Below are 19,822 nucleotides of genomic sequence, written 5' to 3'. Positions count from 1 at the left end.
GATAGATAGATAGACAGATAGACAGATAGATAGATAGATAAGATAGATAGACAGACAGATAGACAGATAGATAGATAGATAGATAGATAGATAGATAGATAGATAGATAGCAGTTCAGTATTGAGTTTAGACGGATACAATGATTACGGTTAACGGTGATACAGCTGTTGTTGTTGTTGCTATGATTCTGCTCAACTTTGAGTTTAAGCGGATGTTCACATTAAACGTGGCAATTGATCGAATTAAATGGTGATAACTGACAACTTCGAAAAATTAGGTCATAAATGTGTTTAACAATGTGCCAGATAGTCTTTTGATGCATTTATCCTCTTCCAGGTTGGTCATAAATCACGTTAATTTACGCACATGTATTCAGCTGAGAAGATCTTGGATAGCACTGCATCGGATATATTTCTGGGAACAGAAGGATGAAACATAAACCATAAAAGTCTATCCTCCGAACTTACCCAAAGCTCAGTGCCCCAGTCCATGTTCAGCTCTCCTAGCACTCCACTCTATTAGGCTGAAAAGTTATCCCAACTTACAAGAGTAGCAGATGTTCAAAACAGGATCAAAGAAAGCGAGTCATTTCTTTTCCCACATTCACGCTCAACGCTGAACAAATTGCGACGGATCTCCAGCGCCAGCTACTTTGCGGTGGCACAAATACTTTTCGTCTCGAAGCGAGAGAGGGATCAACTGGATTTCATTGCCGCGTCACTCCCAGATCCCTAATTCTTAAAGGAGCCGCCGGATCCAGTTTCCAGCTTTCAGATCTGCCTGTTTGCAGGAGTGAGAGAGAACTTCAAAAACAGAGAGGAAGGACATGACCTTTATTCAATTATTAACACCACACGGTAACAATCATTAACAATGCTTCAAAAACATAGGTCCTGAAAATGTTTTGTTCATTGATTAACATGCATTTTGTTCATAAGGAAAAAACAAAGCATTCTGCTGTTTTATACATAAGATATCACACACATAAGATATCACACAAGGGTCAGTGAGATAATGTGTTTGAATCTATTTTCAAAAAGACATAAAAATACATCATATTTGACTTGTGAATAACTCTTTTTTTGTGTGTGAGGTCTCTTTTTTTGTGGGTCTTTAAATAAAAGGTCTAAGTGCTGTCCAGTTGAATTATTTCTTTTTTGTGGGGCTTAAAAAAGACTGGGAAAAAAAACGGTTGAACAAATGTAAGCATAAGTAGCTTGGTATAATCTTTCATTATATAGGCCTATTTTATTTCAAAAACTTCTGTGCAGCATTTTTCTCCTTTATTGCATCATTATTAGCCTATAAAATTTAAAAACAGGCACTTTACTTATAGAACATCTCCCAATACAGACTAAAGGGGGACAAATGCATAAAAAGTGTCGTCAAACCTGTATTATAGAAAACAAATTTCTGGCCTGGAGATTGTCCTTCATCATCATCATCATCATCATCAAAAAAAAAAAAAGCATTAAATGTGTAAAAATCTAACAAAAGTAAAATGCAATTTAACAAACATTTTTCTTTTCACATATTTAACTAAATTTGATAATCTCTCAAGACATACTGTACGTAACACTTTTATACAGCAAATAACCATAACCAACATACAGAAAAACATTTTGTTGTCATGTGACAAGATAACTTGATACATTTGAAACATTTCTTTATTACTCGTCTTAAACATTCTTCCTTGTCACTGAAATATCATCCATATCATATAGGCCTAGTCACACAAGCGCTTTGCATGCTGTACAGTATTAGCTTTCACACGTTACACCACAGACATTTATAGAATGTATTTATTTATTGTAACCTCAATGATGTTCAGTATATTGTCTTTTTTCAATGTAAGCATATTTCAACTTATTAAAACAAGATAAAACTCACTTAAGGCCCCCATTGCTTAACGGCTGCATTTCTGACTGTATTTCATAATGTCCTCTTGATTTTCTCCTTCTCCACATTAAGACCACTAAAAGGATAATTAAAACAAGCAGTACACATACTCCTAAACCAATTAGAATGTAGTAGGGAAAGTCATCTAAAAAGGGAAAGAAAAAAATGTCAGTAATGTATCACGCAAATTAAAAAATGTATCATTCAAAGTCATATCATACTGTTTTCACACTCACAGCCCACACCCTTTATCTCCACTATAAAGGTCTTGTCACTGCGTCCAAATTTATTCGTGGCACTGCATGTATAATCTCCAGCACTGGTAGACGTGGCTCTCTCAATGTTTATGTGGCGCCTCCCAGTGGAGATGTTCCTATTTTTGAAGCTCCACCACACCTCAGGTTCTGGGTTACCAGTCAAGTAGCACTCTAGCGTTATATTGCTGTCTTCTCCCACAACAAATTTCTCTTGGCTGTCATAAAACACTGGGGCATCTGTGTTAAAGTAGAAGTTGTCTTTGTTAATTCATTGGCAAAGGTTGTTAAAGAAATATACATTGTAGACCATTTTTCTCTTACATAGGATGTTGATGGTGAATGTAGAATTACTAGTTCCGCGTTGGTTATGTGCAGTTAATTGATACCAGCCACTATCATTCCAATTGGGATAAAAGTCATGCTGGATAATTTTTCCATTTTTGTAGAGGAAACATTCAGGCTTTGGTAATCCATCGGCTATGCAAGGAAGTTTGAAGAGTGTTTTTTCTTTTACTTCATAGCTCTTGTCGCAGTTCAGTTCTGGAGGATCTATTTTTGGGGAAAACAATCAACTTAAAGACACAACCAGAGACACAAAACATCAGGTTTTAATGCAGAAGTTCCTAAAGAAGTATCACACTTACACTCGACTGTTATGTTCATGGAACAGCTGACAGTACTAAGGTCATTCCTGGCAATGATTTCATATAGGCCAGAATCATATCTGGTAAGAGGCATAGAGGAATTGACTGATGATGATTTGTGTCTCCAGGAGATGTCTGGACGAGGTTTACCCTCGACAGAATGTAAATTTGAAGGATATGAATCCAATGAGGTCTCTGTCAATGGTGACCAGTCGCTACAAAATTGAATTTGTGGAGCAACTGGAAAAGAAGAACAGAGAAAGATACTTATTTGCTTGCATTTTGAGAGAACGTCTTGCTTCTTCACACGTGTGGAGACATTAAACAATATTTTGTTCACTTACAATATACAGCAATGCTGAGAGGATTTGATGAAATTGTAGGATGAGGTTGAGGTCCTTCTGCTCCCAGATCCAGCTCTGCTTCACACCTGTATTGAGCTCCATCATCAGCTCTGTCTGGACGGATCAGGAGTGTGGCTGTTTCATTCACTGGAGTCTCGCTAGTGTCAGTGAAGGTAGTTTGATCCAGCAGAGTCTGTCCTTTGTACCAGTTGACAGTGAGATTCTGAACAGGAGCCACATTGTGAACGTCACACTGGAGCTCATACAGCTCTCCCTCCTTCATTGGTCCATTGTGATTCACAGTACTGATGAACACACTGTCTGGAGTCTCTGTGGAGGAAGATTTACACACTCTGAAATCTGCTGTGATGAATGATGAATGTACATTTATTGGATATTTCTGAGAATGAACAGAAAAAAATATCAGTAACAGAGAAACTGACTGTAAACAGTGACTGGGAGCTCTACTAGACACTGATCCTCATCGCCTATTTTATAGTTTATGTAGCAGAATGGCTTTATGTCCCATTCTGTCAGTTCTGACACTCTCCATGTGATCAGACTCTGGTTTTTGGTCATGGGCACTCCTCCCTCACTGGCTTCCCATCCCATCCCTTTATGCAGGACTGAAGTTTTGCAGTCAGCAGAAACATTGTCGCCGTACCTCACAACAGCTCTCCATGGGATGATTTGAACAGGACATCGACTGTCTACAGAACACAATGTGATTAAAAACCAATGAAGCTCTATCACAAAATAACAGCATCATTTACAAATCTGTTTGGGCATTCATCTCTCCATACAGTACTGTGCAACAGTCCTTCATATATTTGGCAATGCAAAGCATAAATTAAATCGCTTTTCACAAGTATGAGCAATAAAACTAGTGATGCCTCAGTGGCTTTTCACACCGAACATATTTTTGAGTTTAAAATCATGAGACGCAGGGCAGTGGAATGAAAAAATAACAACACATTTTTTAACATTGTGGTATTCCTCTCTTAGGGTTCCCACTTGTGATCACTGGCGGTAAAAACAGACAGAACACAATAAGCATAAAATTTTTATTAAATGAATATACTGTATTTTGTTTCAATGATATTTGTAGTATTTTGAGGGAATAAATCTATCCCTACAAAAATATGCTATCCCTGCAGCACTCTTTTGAACAGTAAAAATGTAAAAATTAAAAACTATAACTTAACACTGCTTGAGGGCAAAGAGGCAGATTAGTGTTTATTCAAAACTGACCTTTGACGATGAACACTTTGCTGTCTCTTCCCAGAGCGTTTGTGGCGGTGCATGTGTAGTTTCCTGGACTGAGTGCTGAGGACTTGAGCACTGAGGAGCTGTTCTTCTCTTTCAGATGATCCCATGTGTACGTAGAAGCCGGGTTTGCCTTCACTGTACAATCTAGCATGACCTTGTCGTCTTTAATGATGGTCTCTGTTGAACTGGAGTGTTGTGGTTTATCTGAGGCGGACAGAGATACATTTCTCAGCAAAACAGCAACATGATGAGCAGCTGTTAGTAGCAGATCACTAAACACATTGTACTGAAACCTTTTTATTTACATTAATGCAATTCATAGTATGTAATATTTGATCAAATTATCTGTTAAGATGCATATTTCTGCATGTGATGAACTATGACAGTTCCTTCACACTAGACTTGTGCCTTCGGAAAAAAAATAAACTGAATTAAATGGCAATCTTGGAAATAATAAACTTACAGTAAACTTCAGCATTGAGAGCTGATTCTGTAGAATTAGGAGGTCCTTCTGCTCCCAGATCCAGCTCTGCTTCACACCTGTATTGAGCTCCATCATCAGCTCTGTCTGGACGGATCAGGAGTGTGGCTGTTTTATTCACTGGAGTCTCGCTAGTGTCAGTGAAGGTGGTTTGATCCAGCAGAGTCTGTCCTTTGTACCAGTTGACAGTGAGATTCTGAACAGGAGCCACATTGTGAACGTCACACTGGAGCTCATACGGCTCTCCCTCCTTCATTGGTCCATTGTGATTCACACTGATGAACACACTGTCTGGAGTCTCTGTAAATAGAAATTCACAGCTGTGAGTGAATTCAAGAAAATTATTTGTTTTAGGAAAAAAAAACTCACTGTAAATAGTAATTGGAAGATCCTGTGAACACTGTGTTTCATTAGAGTACATGTAACACGTTACATTCATCTCCCAGTCTGTCACTTTATCCACAATTCTGGAGATCTCTTCACTGTCCTCCATTGTGTCATCAAATCCCTCCCAGCTCAAACCAAACTGATGTGTGATGCTGTTGACGAAGCAGTTCACTGAAAAAGAAGCTCCATATTCAACCACCACATCAAGAGGACTGAACAAAATGGGGCAGTAGCCTGCAAAGGGAACAAACAAATAAAGACAATGCATTATGATAAAAATAATCTATGTGCATAGTATTATTAGAGTTCATAAAAATTAGTCATGATAAACATGTCAAGTAAACTGAACTTCTGCTTGACTTTGACCAAATGGCTTTGCTACAGACTCAAATCTTGGTGCTTGATGTAACAAATTCTGAAAATCATCGAGAATTTAGCATTTATATTTTTTGAATTGTGTGCCTTGTATTTACCCACAGAAAGTAATAGCACTATTCCTTAAAGGAATAGTACATCCAGAAATGAAAACGTGCTGAAAATGTACTCACCCTCAGACCATCCAAGATGTAAATGAGTTTATTTCTTCATCAGAACCGATTTGGAGAAATTTAGCATTACATCGCTTGCTCAGCATTGGATCCTCTGCAGTGAATGGGTGCCGTCAGAATGACAGTCCAAACAGCTGATCAAAACATCATAATAATACACACGTAATCCACATGACTCCAAAGCAAAAAGCTGAGTATTTATAATAAGCAAATCCATCATTAAGATGTTTTATCATTAAGTGTCTGAGGCCTAATTGTTAGAGAGTCGGACTCGTAACCCAAAGGTTGCGGGTTCGAGTCTCATACCGGCAGGGATTGTAGGTGGGGGGAGTGAATGTACAGCGCTCTCTCCCACCTTCAATTGAGCAAGGCACCGAACCCCCAACTGCTCCCCGGGCGCCGCAGCAAAAATGGCTGCCCACTGCTCCGGGTGTGTGTTCACGGTGTGTGTGTGTGTGTTAACTGCTGTGTGTGTGCACTTTGGATGGGTTAAATGCAGAGCACTAATTCCTAGTATGGGTCACCATACTTGGCCACATGTCACATCATTTTCACTTTCATTTTTAACTTTTGTTTCTGAGTGAGTAATATTTCTTTCTCCATTAATAAAGTTGTCCTGTCTGAATTAGGAGAGAAATATGCGCAGATCAAGCACTGACAACATGCCAAACAGTCCAAAACAGTTATAAACAAATATGTTGGTGCACTTTTTCGCTGGAGGAAGCATTATTATGGATTATGGACTTGTATTTTGGCCAGAATTTAGCGTTTAAACTTAAAATGCCTTAATGATGGATTTGTCGATTACAAACACACAGCTTTTTGTTTCACAAGACATTAATTGATGGACTGGAGTCGTGTGAATTATTAGTGTATTATTGTGATGTTTTTATCAGCTGTTTGGGCTCTCATTCTGACGGCACCCATTCACTGCAGAGGATCCACTGCAAGTGATGTAATGCTAAATTTCTCCAAATCTGTTCTGATTAAGAAACAAACATATCCACATCTTGGATGGCCTGAGGGGGAGTACATTTTCAGCAAATTTTCATTTTTGGTTTCGTTTTTTCCAATCGAAAGTGCTATTACTTTCTGTAGGTTAGTTTCTGTGGGATAGTTTATCCAAAAAGGTCTGTCTTTCTAAGACAAGAAATAACTGAGCACATTTCAATAATAAAACTAAATTCATTGTTTCACAGATTAAATAATTTAGGAGATTTTACATGACTTATTCAGATAGAAATAAACCCTTAAAAACTACTCAAAAATATTATGTGTAATATTGTTACCACATTTTTTAGTAGATAGCACATAACATTTTTACAGTGTGTTTAACTGGTCCTGTACATATCTGTTCACATTTCAGGAACTGTGTTTAAGAGTTTTATGATCCATGTCTCAGCCTTGAACATAATGCACAGCAGGCAGTCAAGGATTATCAAGGCAGAATCCATTGCTTTTCACAACAGATATGGGGATAATAGTAATTTTGTGTTTTTGGTGTAATAAGTGGTGCTTGGCAACCATTGGTTTTATCATTGCTCATACTTATGGTTAGGAAAAAACCCTCTAACTATTACACTTCCGTACGTAACTGATCCTGAACCATAGCAGACATTAATGACAAGTCATGTGATTTGTTGCTATTATTTTGCCAAACCCGCTAGAAAACAACCACCAACATTCCCTCACAGAATACCTTCAGAGATGCCCTAAAACCATTCAAAACACCATAGTAACCACATCCATATCAAAAAAATGTCAACTTATTGACTCAATCAATACTCAGTTCCTTTAAAAGTTTTCATACATGAAATGATCTCCTTCATATGTTCTCACCCTGTGTTCAGAAGAGAAACAAAGGTCAACATGTCTTTAACGTTTGGGCGTTGGAAGTGTGAAAGCTACTTGATGGACTGCCTACATGTGCTCTAGTTTCTGTTCAGAGACTAACACCACAACCTCTAACAACTTTTCAAAAGTCACAAATTTTGACAGATAAAAAGTTAATGGTCTCTGGCTTTAGAAATTAAGATCACTTGTCAAATCAAATCAGAAAGAACACTTTGCAAACTCTGATAGCTTTAACACACTTATTATTTGTAAATGAACATGGAGGTCTAACCACATCACCTTCGACACCATCAAAAGAAACGGCTAAAGAAAGAAAGAAATAAAGAAATCTAAAAACAAAAGAAATAAACAGAACTGCAAAAATAATGATGAACTCCCTCCCTAGATGATTTGCTGGGCTTCTAGCTGTCAAAATAATTAAAAAGTTGAAAGGAACCACAGAAAGACACTCTGAAAAGACAGAATGATGAGAACTTACCGCCATGAGCAAGGCTGATCAGCAAGAGACCGATCAACGGCTGAAGCAGAAGCATTGTCAAGCAGGTGATAAGCAATGGCGACGGTAATGCCTGAGATGTATAATAGATGCAATCTCCTTTGGTGTTGTTTGTGAAAAGGATTTATTTTCTCTTAATTGTGATAAGCACGATATGAAGTGTCTGAGAACAGGAAATCCTGTCTAAACTCACAGTAAGAAAGGAAAACCACATACGTGAGGCAATACAAAATGATGCAAAACATGGTACAAAATATTAATAACATTTTTTTTTTAATGGATGCTGTTGTAGTTTAAATAAATAAAGTAAAAACAATATTTTAAACAATACTCGAAATACCATATTTTTTTTTATTTCACACTTGAAAAACAGAATACAATCAAATGTAAATATTCCAAAATACAATAATGCACCTGAATAAAAATATTAAAATCATGTCTTTGTTCGAACAATGTTAATATAACTTCAAGACTAGATCTCTAACAAAATAACCTGAAGCTCCACAAAAATATTTAGTGCTCATTAATTGTCACATCTTTGTGTAGAAAAGGTGGCAAAACATGGCACTCAATCTAAGTACTCTCAACTCTCTGGGTGCTCTGCTGATTTGTTTCTGTGGCTGTTAAGCAGGTTTGATCATCATGGCCACTTTCTTTAGGGAGTATGAGCCTCCGTGGAGTTCTGCCCAGTAAACACCATCCTGGTATCGACCTCTGTAATGGCCTCCTCTATACCACACCCCATTCAAGTTGGAGTGGGCACACATGTGGTACCACCAGCCGCCCTTCTGGTAATGAGCACAGTTACCTATGGAGGACAAACAACAGATGGCTTTAAAAAAAACTTTGTTTTTAATGACAGAAATGGTGTGAAATACAAAAAATTGATTGAACACCTGAATAAGCATCCTTATCGCGGTCCAGAGTGGTGAACGCTTTATTGTTGTGCCATGAAAGTGAGTCTCCTGCGTTGCCTTGATAACTGCCTAATCGTAGACGATACCAGTCACTCTCTGGTTCCACCTGAAAGCTGTCGTACTCTGCAAACGCCTGTCGTCCTTGCCAGTCTTCCATGGCTACTCGCAGCTTGTAGGTGGCCTGAGAGGTGAGCCAGTACAGGTGCTCCAAACCCAGCCAGTATTCTCCATCCAGATTCCCAAAGCCTTGCTGTATATAGGCAATAGTTATGTAATTAATTAAAGAAATTCCATTTTTTTGCATTAAAATCTGCTTTTTATTATTCATAAGGGTGCTCATGAGTGCCCCCCATGGACCCTATTTTGCAGCTTATGTGGCCCACAATGCCTGTGTCATTTGTGAAGGGCCATAGACTAAACCTGGACAGACAAAATTGCTACCCATGGTTATAGGTGTGAGTTCAAAGATGGAATACACTGCATGACTAAACAGATTACCTGAACCGATTTTAAAACATTGGGTATCATATACTTGCCAACTTTGTAAATGGTAACAGAGGAGAAATCTTGGCACAAGTCATGTAGTGTATTCTCGCCTCTAGTGGTTGGTATTTTCCAATGACACTTTCTACACAATACACAAGTAGACGGTGACAAGTGACCGTCTTTATGAGTGAGTCATTGATTCATCCATTCAAACGATTCAATCAAACACACTGATTCATTCAGAAACCAAACAAACGACTGTCTGTATAAGTGATTCATTGCATTATTCACTCAAACAATTTGTTCAAACAAACTGATTCATTCAGGAACTAGATAATTGACTGTCCTTATGAGTGAGTCATTTAATTATCCACTCAAACGATTTGTTCAAACCCGTGTTAATTTTGACAGCAAATTTTGATTTAGTTTTATAGTCTTTTGACTAAAATGCCATTTAGTTTTAGTCATATTTTAGTCATCTGAATTGTTTTTAGTTTTAGTCAACTAAATATCATAAGATTTTAGTCGACTAAATCTATAGTAAATTTAGTCAGCTAAAATCTAATGGGTTTAGTTACAGTGCATTTCTCTAAAATTTCCAAACTCATTATATAGGTTTGATATTAATGTGTTATCATGATAGACACCGATTCAACTGCGGTGACACACAACATGCCTTTATGTTAAAATTAAATAAAACCACTTCTCATAAAGAACAAGAACATGGTCTTCTTTTTAATTAAATACCAATGGTTATATAGGCTAATTATGCATTCTTTATAGCAACGTCTTTACCATATTCTTCATTCTTTTAAGCAGACATATTTATTTCTATAAATAAATTTCTTAAGATGTAATCAACTGTGTTTACGTGAATACTCGTCAAAACGGACAATTCAACATAATTTTGTGTGTAATTCTCCGTTCATGCGACGCGAGAGAATACTTGTGTGCTGTGAGACGCACTATCTGTGTGTGTATGCTTCAGTGTCTGCGCTCAGAAAACCGGACCGAACTGAGTTCTGTCTTGCGTCGTCAGATTTATCCATGTCTGCTCTTCTCTTACTCCCACATATTGACATTTTTGAAAGTTTTTTCGTCCCTCCCTAACATTTTCGTCTCGTTTTTATTTGTTGACGAAAATGTCAATAGATTTACGTCATAGTTTTTGTCATTCAAAAAGAGTTTTAGTTCGTTATCGTCTCGTTGTCGTCGGTGAAAAAAATGTCGTTGATGAAAATTATGATGAAAATTATTCGTCAACGAAATTAACACTGGTTCAAACACACTGATTCATTCAGGAACTAGATAATTGACTGTCCCTGTGAGTGAGTCATTGAATTATTCACTCAAACGATTTGTTCAAACACACTGATACATTCAGGAACTAGATAATTGACTGTCCCTATGAGCGAGTCATTGAATTATTCACTGAAACGATTTGCTCAAACACCCTGATTCATTCAGGAACTAGATAAATGACTGTCCCTGTGGGTGAGTCATTGAAATATTCACTCAAACGATTTGTTCAAACACCCTGATTCATTCAGGAACTAAATAATTGACTGTCCCTGTGGGTGAGTCATTGAATTATTCACTCAAACAATTTGTTCAAACACCCTGATTCATTCAGGAACTAGATAATTGACTGTCCCTATGAGTGAGTCATTTAAATATTCACTCAAACGATTTGTTCAAACACCCTGATTCATTCAGGAACTAAATAATTGACTGTCCCTGTGGGTGAGTCATTGAATTATTCACTCAAACAATTTGTTCAAACACCCTGATTCATTCAGGAACTAGATAATTGACTGTCCCTATGAGTGAGTCATTGAATTATTCACTCAAACGATTTGTTCAAACACACTGATTCATTCAGGAACTAGTGTTGTCAAACGATTAATCGTGATTAGTCGCATCCAAAATAAAAGTTGTTGTTTACATAGTTTATGTGTGTGTATACTGTGTACTGTATACATTGTGGCTGCATCCGAATAGACACACTACTCTAGTAGTATGTGAAATGAGTAGTAGGCCTATGTCGGAATTAATAGTAAAGAAAAAAAAGAAACAACTGATGCTGGTAGGTCACATGACAATGACAACATGTCAGTGTAGTACAGATTACATTCATAATATAAAGTACATACTTTTTAGCTGTCACAAAGTACAAAGTACTCTTACTAAGAGATGTGCAATGTTTTTTCTAAGTTGAATTTGTTTAGAACTCGTTGCTTTGGCGGAAATGTTACGCAAAGTTCACTTAGCACAGATGCTACGTAGACTTACAGGCCTACTATATCAACTTTACCACATAAGTAATGTTTTGTTTCGTGCACCTTATACTGTTCCCAGGTCCTGAAGAAGTTGACAGAGCCATCCTGTCTCCTCTGGATAACGGTCCAGCCACCCTGAGCTCTGCTCTGGTCACACCAGGCCTGCAGAAGTGTATTAGTATTGCGCGGTCGCAACAGGTAGATGCCGCTGGTCTTCTCTCCTGACTCCAGCACATGATGACAGTCATTCCACGGCCCTTTAAAAGAGACAGTATACTATCCAGTACATTTTCATGTCCCTAATACAATTTTCTTTAAGGTGGCAATCAATTCAGGTGAACAGGAATTGGATTTTTAACTCATTTAATTACACTGTTCTTTGGTTTTGGTTTGATTGGATATTATGGCACAAACATTTAACATAAAAAATATTCCTGGTGTTTCTGCATTGATTTCATTCTCTAATCAAAATGTTTTGAACAAAACATGTTTTCTTGAGAATATTGTTTTAATTATACCATTTTTTTTATCTTCATTGTCTTTTGTATTAAATGACAAAAGCCAATGAATAAATGACTCTATAATGAACAGATAGTGTGGAGGAGCTGGATGGATGGTAAGGAAGGGCTGCGGTTCTGTTGGTTCAGAAAGCAGCAAGGTTATGATCTGTATACTGTATACAACCATCTCTCAGCCTTTACTTATCAGTTCAACATGGAGGAATTCACACTCCTACAAACCACCAGAAGAATTTGACCTACTGCACTCACTGGCACCTTCCATACATCTGTACCTAGATACAGACTAAAACTAAAAAAAATGGTTTGCATTGTTAGATTGGAAAAAGAACATTATCTGATTTATTAAAGAAGTAAACAAACAAACAAAAACATACAAATATCAACATATGAACCACTGCATTCACATGTTGGTATCTGCAAACAATAAAAAAAAAATACATGTTATTTTATTTTATTTGGATATTTCTAAACTTTTTTAATGTTATAACATTATTTTACAATTCATTTAAATTCACTCTGTAAATGCTTTTCTTTTAAATGAACAGTTCACCCAAAAATGAAAAAACTACTGAAAATGTACTCACCCTCAAGAGTCAAGCCACCTAAGATATACAGTAGATGTGTGTGTTTGTTCACTGGAGAAAGAAATATTTAATGGATAGAGGATTCACATTTTAGCCATGAAGCCATAGTTTGAAGTTAAAAATGTCTTAATGGATTTATTATAAACTTCTCAAGACATTAACTGATGGACTTGAGTTGTGTGGATTACTAGTGGATTATTGTGATGTTTTCATCATCTGTTTGGACTCTCATTCTGACGGCACCCATTCACTGCAGAGGATCCACTGGTGAGCAAGTGATGTAATGCTGAATTTCTCTAGAGCTGTTTTGATGAAGAAACAATCTTGGATGGCCTGAGTGCATTTTTAGCAATTTTTCATTTTTGGGTGAACTGTTCCTTTAAATACAAAGATTTTTTTCTACACAAATATCTCATTCGAAACCCTTCTTCAATCGTAAATGTCAGCATGAGTGTGCTTTAAAGCAGTTTAGTGGCTGCCGTAACAGTGGCTGTAATTTAGGTATGTTAAATGGAGTGGACGTGTGTCCTGTAATCTCACACCCGAGTTGGTGGAGGTAAAAGCATAGCATTGCAATTCAAGGGTTGTGTCACAAAGCTTTTATAAAGGGGGTGATTAACTTGCCTATGCTATGTGCTTGTGTGTGCTCATGCTAATACACAGCTTTCAGCCTGAGCGCAGCTCTCACAGTCCTGTGAAGAGTAATGAGGGTCACCATCTCTGATAACACACTGTTTGGAATTCTCAAAGATAAAGCTTCCTGACTACAGGTCACTGACTCCCAGGGCTTCCGAACTCCTATGTGGGAAACATGGATATCTGGGATTCTTACACTTTTGCCAAGACAAGGATCATTATTACTTTTGCTCTTACTTTAGGGTAAGGATTTAAACAAACCCCTAAGTCTAAATATTAGTGCTATATTAAATACCATTTGTGCTGCAGACATTAATTACACTTCAAATGTGGTGGCTTGTTGAAGCGGGGTGACCATTTCCTAAGATTTTCACATGGAGGATGATAAAACAGGCAAAAAAGATGTGTCCACATCAAAGGAGGGACAACATTGGGTCATTTAAGTAATTATTAGGTCATTCAGTACACTGAAAAGCCTAGAAAACTCAATAGCAACACCTATAAACCACTCAAAACAGCAGTGGCAGCCACACCCTAGCCTTTATGGGTTTTTATGATACCTGGAGATTTAGTCACGGGGTAACTGGTGAAAGGTGTGTCTGTTGGCAGACTGGGCAAGCCATCAAAGGTCTCCAGCAGTTCTGGAGGACTCTGTTCCTGGTGCAAAGGGGCACTTTGGTCTCTTTGGACATTGCTGGCAACTTCTTTAGGCTCTGTGTTCACATTCACCAACCCACTAGACTGTTGAACCGGAAGTGATGTGGTTTCCTGTAAAGAAAGTCATAAGAAATGTCACTTGGTTTTGGGGGGATGCACCTGTTTGTTTGTGGAATATACAAAGTGACACCTGAAAGCTCAGACTGTGTCGCAGAGGGAGAACTTAAGAGTTGAGGGACAGTTGGATCCAAACAGTGTTTATTAAAACAATAACAATGCACAAGAAAACCACAAAAGCAAGAAACAAGACGCAAGCCATTGGCTGAGCTCCACTAAAAAAACAACAACAGACTATGGCCCAATCCCAAATGGCACGCATTTACGCTCTAGTGGCCGCCGTGTGTGCTGCCGCTTGTGGCTGTTGTGCACTCTCTATGCCCACTTCTTCTAAACCTGCACTGAGACGAGCTCCACAGTAGACTTCTACCCTACAGTCAAAGTGGCATTTTGTAACGAACATGCGGCTTCAGAAGAAGACCACAAGGTGCCACTTTGGTTGGTACAGGGCCAATGAACACAGGAAACACAAGGGCTATAGACAGGGGTTAACAAGACACATGCCTTGTCCAAATATCCACACTTTTGGTTTTGGCCACTTGAGAGCGCGTGCACGCGACAGGAAATAAGTGCGCAAGACTGTCCCAAGTCTTAAAAACGCCAGAGCACAGTGCCCTTAATGCACACTAAATCCACACTATCTCGAATACCGCTCTGGAGCGCTATTCGAGGCTTAGTGTTTCCCATCATGCATCATGTTCTGGAAATAAATCGTGAGACTTTTTGCAGAGATCTCGCGAGAGGTCATGGAAACCTTTCCAATGAATGTTAAATATTAATGACAACTAGATATTACATATAATTTGCTACTAAAAGAAAGGGTTGCACGTTTTATTGGTGCAAATGAGTAGTGGTGATATTTATTTTGTACAACATTTGTAACTGCTTTTTATCACTTAATTAGAAGCACCACAAAATTAAATTGTCGTCTGTTATAGAGACACTGAACAGACATTTAGAAGTTGATTTTAAAATGCAAGTATTGAAAATAAAAATAAAGCTCTGTAAACACTTGCATTTTTACAACACTATTATAGTGTGTCCTATCAGGTAATGAAAAGTTCTACACACACTTGTGGTCTTCATGCTCACTTGAACACTTGGACCAAACACAGGAAATACGTCATATAAGTAGTCAAGTGGTCAAGTGCAAAGACCGCAAGTGCGGGTATTTGGACAAGACATAACTAAACACAGTTGGAAACAAGCAGACTAATGACATGGGGAAACAGGAACAGGAAACAAGTAAAACTACAACATAAAAGTCCACATTACAAAGCAAAAGCACAAAGGCACAGAATACATAACAGATGTTCTTACCTGCGGTGCTTTAGTGGGGTTCTTGAGCTGGCACTGTTTCTCCAGATGTGTGATTAGTTGGCTCTGGTTGCTCACTAGAGAAGTGAGTGCATCATGCTTCTTTTCCAGGTCTCTGTAACTGCTGGACACCTGAAGCACCTGTCAGGATTTGCCATCGCACAGATTAAAAAAAAAATGATCCAAATATTTGAAAAGTAGAAAACTTAACGTGTGGTCTAAATAACTTTCCATAAAATGAATGCATCAATACATCCCTGGTGAAAAACAAGTGTGCTTGAATGTGCAATTGTAGTGTACTTCGAATCTTAAAATTTATTCGCAAAAAAATGTATGCAGATAATATAATTGTATATTTTTAGTGTAATGCAATATATTTTTTATTATAACGTGTATTGCAGATAACATAATATTAATGAAATAAAATGCCACTTAAGTGTATTTAAAGAGACTGTAAACTTTCATTACTGTTTTTAACACATTTAAAGTGTGCTTTGTATATAATGTCACAATAAAAGTTTTACTTTACAGTATGAATTTATGGTTTTAATAATATTGTGTCATGCTTTAAAGAAGCGTGTTATGCATTATTACATTTAAATATTACTTTAAAATGTAAAATTAACCTATTTTAAATGTACTAAATTACAACTTCATTATTACAAATGTGTGTTTACACATATACTGAAATACATGACATATACATTTAAATAGAAATGGCATTGACATATTTTAGTTCACCATAAATGCTTGTCAAAAGATATGCTTAAGTGGGTCAAAAAATCACTCAAAATTTGGACAAATTGCTTCACTTATGTCACTTAAGTAAATGTTTTTTTAAGTATATTGTTTCCATAAAAAGTACGCTTATTAAAATGCACTTTTACTTTTTCCTTTTTTTTTTAGTTTGTATTAAAATCTATGGCTTTTCATTGCACATTTTGGTATTGTGGCAAATCTGTGCAGCTTGAGACATTCCCAGTGAAAAATCTGAGAAGCAGGAGACTCAGCTTGTTCTCCATTTGATCTCACTTGCATCTAGGATAAACAACTGAGGTAATAATGATGTTTCTTTACAGTAGGGAATACTTTTAGCTACCTGGGCTGTTGCATTAAGTACCAAACTCTCGAGCCTCCGTTGCTCCAAAGCCTGATCCTTCTTCTGGATGATCTCATTCAGCAGTTGGGCGTAGAGTTGGGTGATGCGGGCGTTCATGTTGACGCTCTCCCTGCGCAGAACTCTCATCTCATTAGCCAGTGCGCCCTCCTGCTCCAGCTGCCCACGCACTGTGTCCAGCTGTTCCTGCTGCCGGTCCAGCAGCGCGCGCAGGGACGCCATCTCAGAGCGGTTGACACGAGCCGTCTCGGTGCTCACGCAAAGCGCCCCCGTTAACTTCTGTTGAGGTACGATGAAAGTGTAGGAACAGCGGCTTGGCTTATTCTCTGTTGCTCGAGACGGCCTTTTCTGACCTGCATCACCCTTGGAGGTGTCTGCGTTAGAGGCTTCCTGGCGGCCATCCACACAGCAGGCCCCACCAAAAACCAGCAGGAAGACCACGGCACAAGTCACTGGAATTTCCATAAGTGTTGCGACTGAGCCAATAAACTGTCCAATATGATCCTAACAAACAAATAATACAATATCTTATCTTAGCATTTTAAGACAGTACAAATTCATATGAATCAGCCACCAATTCACATAAAAAAAAAGTAGTTTCAAACTGCCATGAGATTGTGTTGTTCAGACTTGATCTGACTTAAAAAAAAAAAAAAAGGTAATAAACAATTGTGATCCTGCACCACAAATCCAGTCATAAGGGTCAATTTTTGAAATTGAGATTTAGAAATAAGTTTTCCATTGATGTATGGTTTGTTAGGATAGTACAATATTTGGTCGAGATACAACTATTTGAAAATCTGGAATCCGAAGGTGCAAAAAAATCTAAATATTGAGAAAATCGCCTTTAAAGTTGTCCAAATTAAGTTCTTAGCAATGCATATTACTAATCAAAAATTAAGTTTTGATATATTTACGGTAGGAAATTTACAAAATATCTTCATGAAACATGATCTTTACTTAATACCCTAATGAATTTTTGCATAAAAGAAAAATCGATAATTTTGACCCATACAATGTATTGTTAGATATTGCTACAAATATACCCGTGCTACTTAGGACTTTTAATTTTCCAGTGAGCTAAAACCTGCCTAAATTTTAACATTATAACCACCCACTCAGTCAGTCATGAACTGAAGAGGCCTGCAGTTTTGATGCATGCCAGATGTTCATGTTTAATGATGGGGGAGGTAAAACACAGTTTCGCCTTTTCTTGGGTTAATTAGCATGTCAACAGAAACAGAGCCTAAGTCAGCCTACCATTTCATCTGATTGTCAAAATCAATAGCTAAAGTCAATACCGATGAAAATTACAGCTTTGGTACACATCATAAATGTCATAAGCAATTAACAAATCTAAACATTGACTGAGGCAACTACTGAAAACAGCTAAACAAAGCCTACTAAAAAGAACAGTGATGCCTATTAGAGAGGATACCTATTAATACCAAAGTTAACAAAAGTAATAGCAGTTTGATGAAATTTTAAGCAAATGTGTCTAAAGTAATTGCGAGCTATCAATTAATAAATACTTTGGAAAAGTTTCACTTATGACTAAAATTGCATATATATTAAAAATATGTGGAGGCTCATTAAAATACCAAAGTAATACTTATGGGATATTTCAACAGAAGGATACACAATTGGTATGCTTTTTTATTTTAATTTACAGTAGTTCTTTTTTATTCATTTTTATTTGTTTAAAAGAAAACATGTGGAATATAACCATGATTCTGAGAAAACAAATCACAATTTGAACAGATATTTCTCTTACCTCCTTATATCACCAGATGATCTTCTCTTTTTGGATTTGGTCTCTTTTTAAGGTAATGCCTTGTCCTCCGACTGATGCAAACAAGATGTTCAGCTCCGAGTTTCTGATCTGTGCTCTTTATAACTAAAAGATTATAATATCAATGAAAAATCACTGTCATAAAGGGAAACACGCCTTTGCTATTAATAATTGAGCATAATGACTGCAGCAGTGGATGTCTGGTCGGTGCTCCGGCTGGTCTTCAGTGGAGATGTTCAAAGACAGTGGGCAGTGGGAGACACCCAGACTGACAGTAAACTTTTAAAGCAGGAAGATCAGCTCCTGTCAGAGGATCTCTAAACAAAGAAGATTATAATTACAAACCATCCTAATGAGACCAGCCGCCCCTCCTTTCTAGTCCTACACAGGCCTGTCCCCCACACACAAGCACACCCACTACCCTCTCCTTCACTCCCAGTCATCGTGCAGACTGACCATGACTGTACAATATGTGACCCTGGAGCACAAAACCAGTCATCAGTAGCACGGGTATATTTGTAGCAATAGCCAACAATTCTAAACATTGACTGAGGCAACTACTGAAAACAGCTAAACAAAGCCTACTAAAAAGAACAGTGATGCCTATTAGAGAGGATACCTATTAATACCAAAGTTAACAAAAGTAATAGCAGTTTGATGAAATTTTAAGCAAATGTGTCTAAAGTAATTGCGAGCTATCAATTAATAAATACTTTGGAAAAGTTTCACTTATGACTAAAATTGCATATATATTAAAAATATGTGGAGGCTCATTAAAATACCAAAGTAATACTTATGGGATATTTCAACAGAAGGATACACAATTGGTATGCTTTTTTATTTTAATTTACAGTAGTTCTTTTTTATTCATTTTTATTTGTTTAAAAGAAAACATGTGGAATATAACCATGATTCTGAGAAAACAAATCACAATTTGAACAGATATTTCTCTTACCTCCTTATATCACCAGATGATCTTCTCTTTTTGGATTTGGTCTCTTTTTAAGGTAATGCCTTGTCCTCCGACTGATGCAAACAAGATGTTCAGCTCCGAGTTTCTGATCTGTGCTCTTTATAACTAAAAGATTATAATATCAATGAAAAATCACTGTCATAAAGGGAAACACGCCTTTGCTATTAATAATTGAGCATAATGACTGCAGCAGTGGATGTCTGGTCGGTGCTCCGGCTGGTCTTCAGTGGAGATGTTCAAAGACAGT

At 37.4% G+C, this 19,822-nt stretch overlaps 2 protein-coding genes across 2 annotated transcripts in view; both read right to left on the bottom strand.

Moving 5' to 3' along the window:
- The window catches only part of LOC107672474 (cdc42-interacting protein 4 homolog), a 31,420-nt gene extending 30,659 nt beyond the window's left edge, over window positions 1–761 (bottom strand). Inside the window, exon 1 of the mRNA XM_016465677.1 lies at window positions 468–761. Coding sequence (XP_016321163.1) covers window positions 468–491 — 24 coding nt within the window. The 5' untranslated portion in view covers window positions 492–761. The remainder of the gene's footprint in view (window positions 1–467) is intronic.
- A 910-nt stretch (window positions 762–1,671) lies between these two features.
- Window positions 1,672–18,902, bottom strand: LOC107672431 (hemicentin-1-like). Its single transcript, XM_016465618.1, has 17 exons — window positions 18,585–18,902; window positions 16,793–17,314; window positions 15,697–15,834; window positions 14,163–14,370; window positions 11,925–12,118; window positions 9,076–9,346; window positions 8,809–8,987; window positions 8,162–8,252; window positions 5,264–5,515; window positions 4,877–5,194; window positions 4,396–4,617; window positions 3,588–3,854; window positions 3,145–3,474; window positions 2,801–3,040; window positions 2,478–2,705; window positions 2,136–2,393; window positions 1,672–2,044 (listed from the first exon to the last, which is right to left on the bottom strand). Exons 2-17 carry the CDS (start codon window positions 17,273–17,275, stop codon window positions 1,887–1,889), a joined length of 3,837 nt encoding a protein of 1,278 aa, XP_016321104.1. The 5' UTR covers window positions 17,276–17,314; window positions 18,585–18,902; the 3' UTR covers window positions 1,672–1,886.
- Window positions 18,903–19,822: the final 920 nt, after the last annotated feature.

This window comes from Sinocyclocheilus anshuiensis, unplaced genomic scaffold (assembly GCF_001515605.1).
Source record: "Sinocyclocheilus anshuiensis isolate Anshui unplaced genomic scaffold, SAMN03320099.WGS_v1.1 scaffold1430, whole genome shotgun sequence".
NCBI lineage: Eukaryota > Metazoa > Chordata > Actinopteri > Cypriniformes > Cyprinidae > Sinocyclocheilus > Sinocyclocheilus anshuiensis.
Note: the sequence above shows the minus strand (reverse complement) of the source record. Positions and strands in the feature narration are given on the sequence as shown.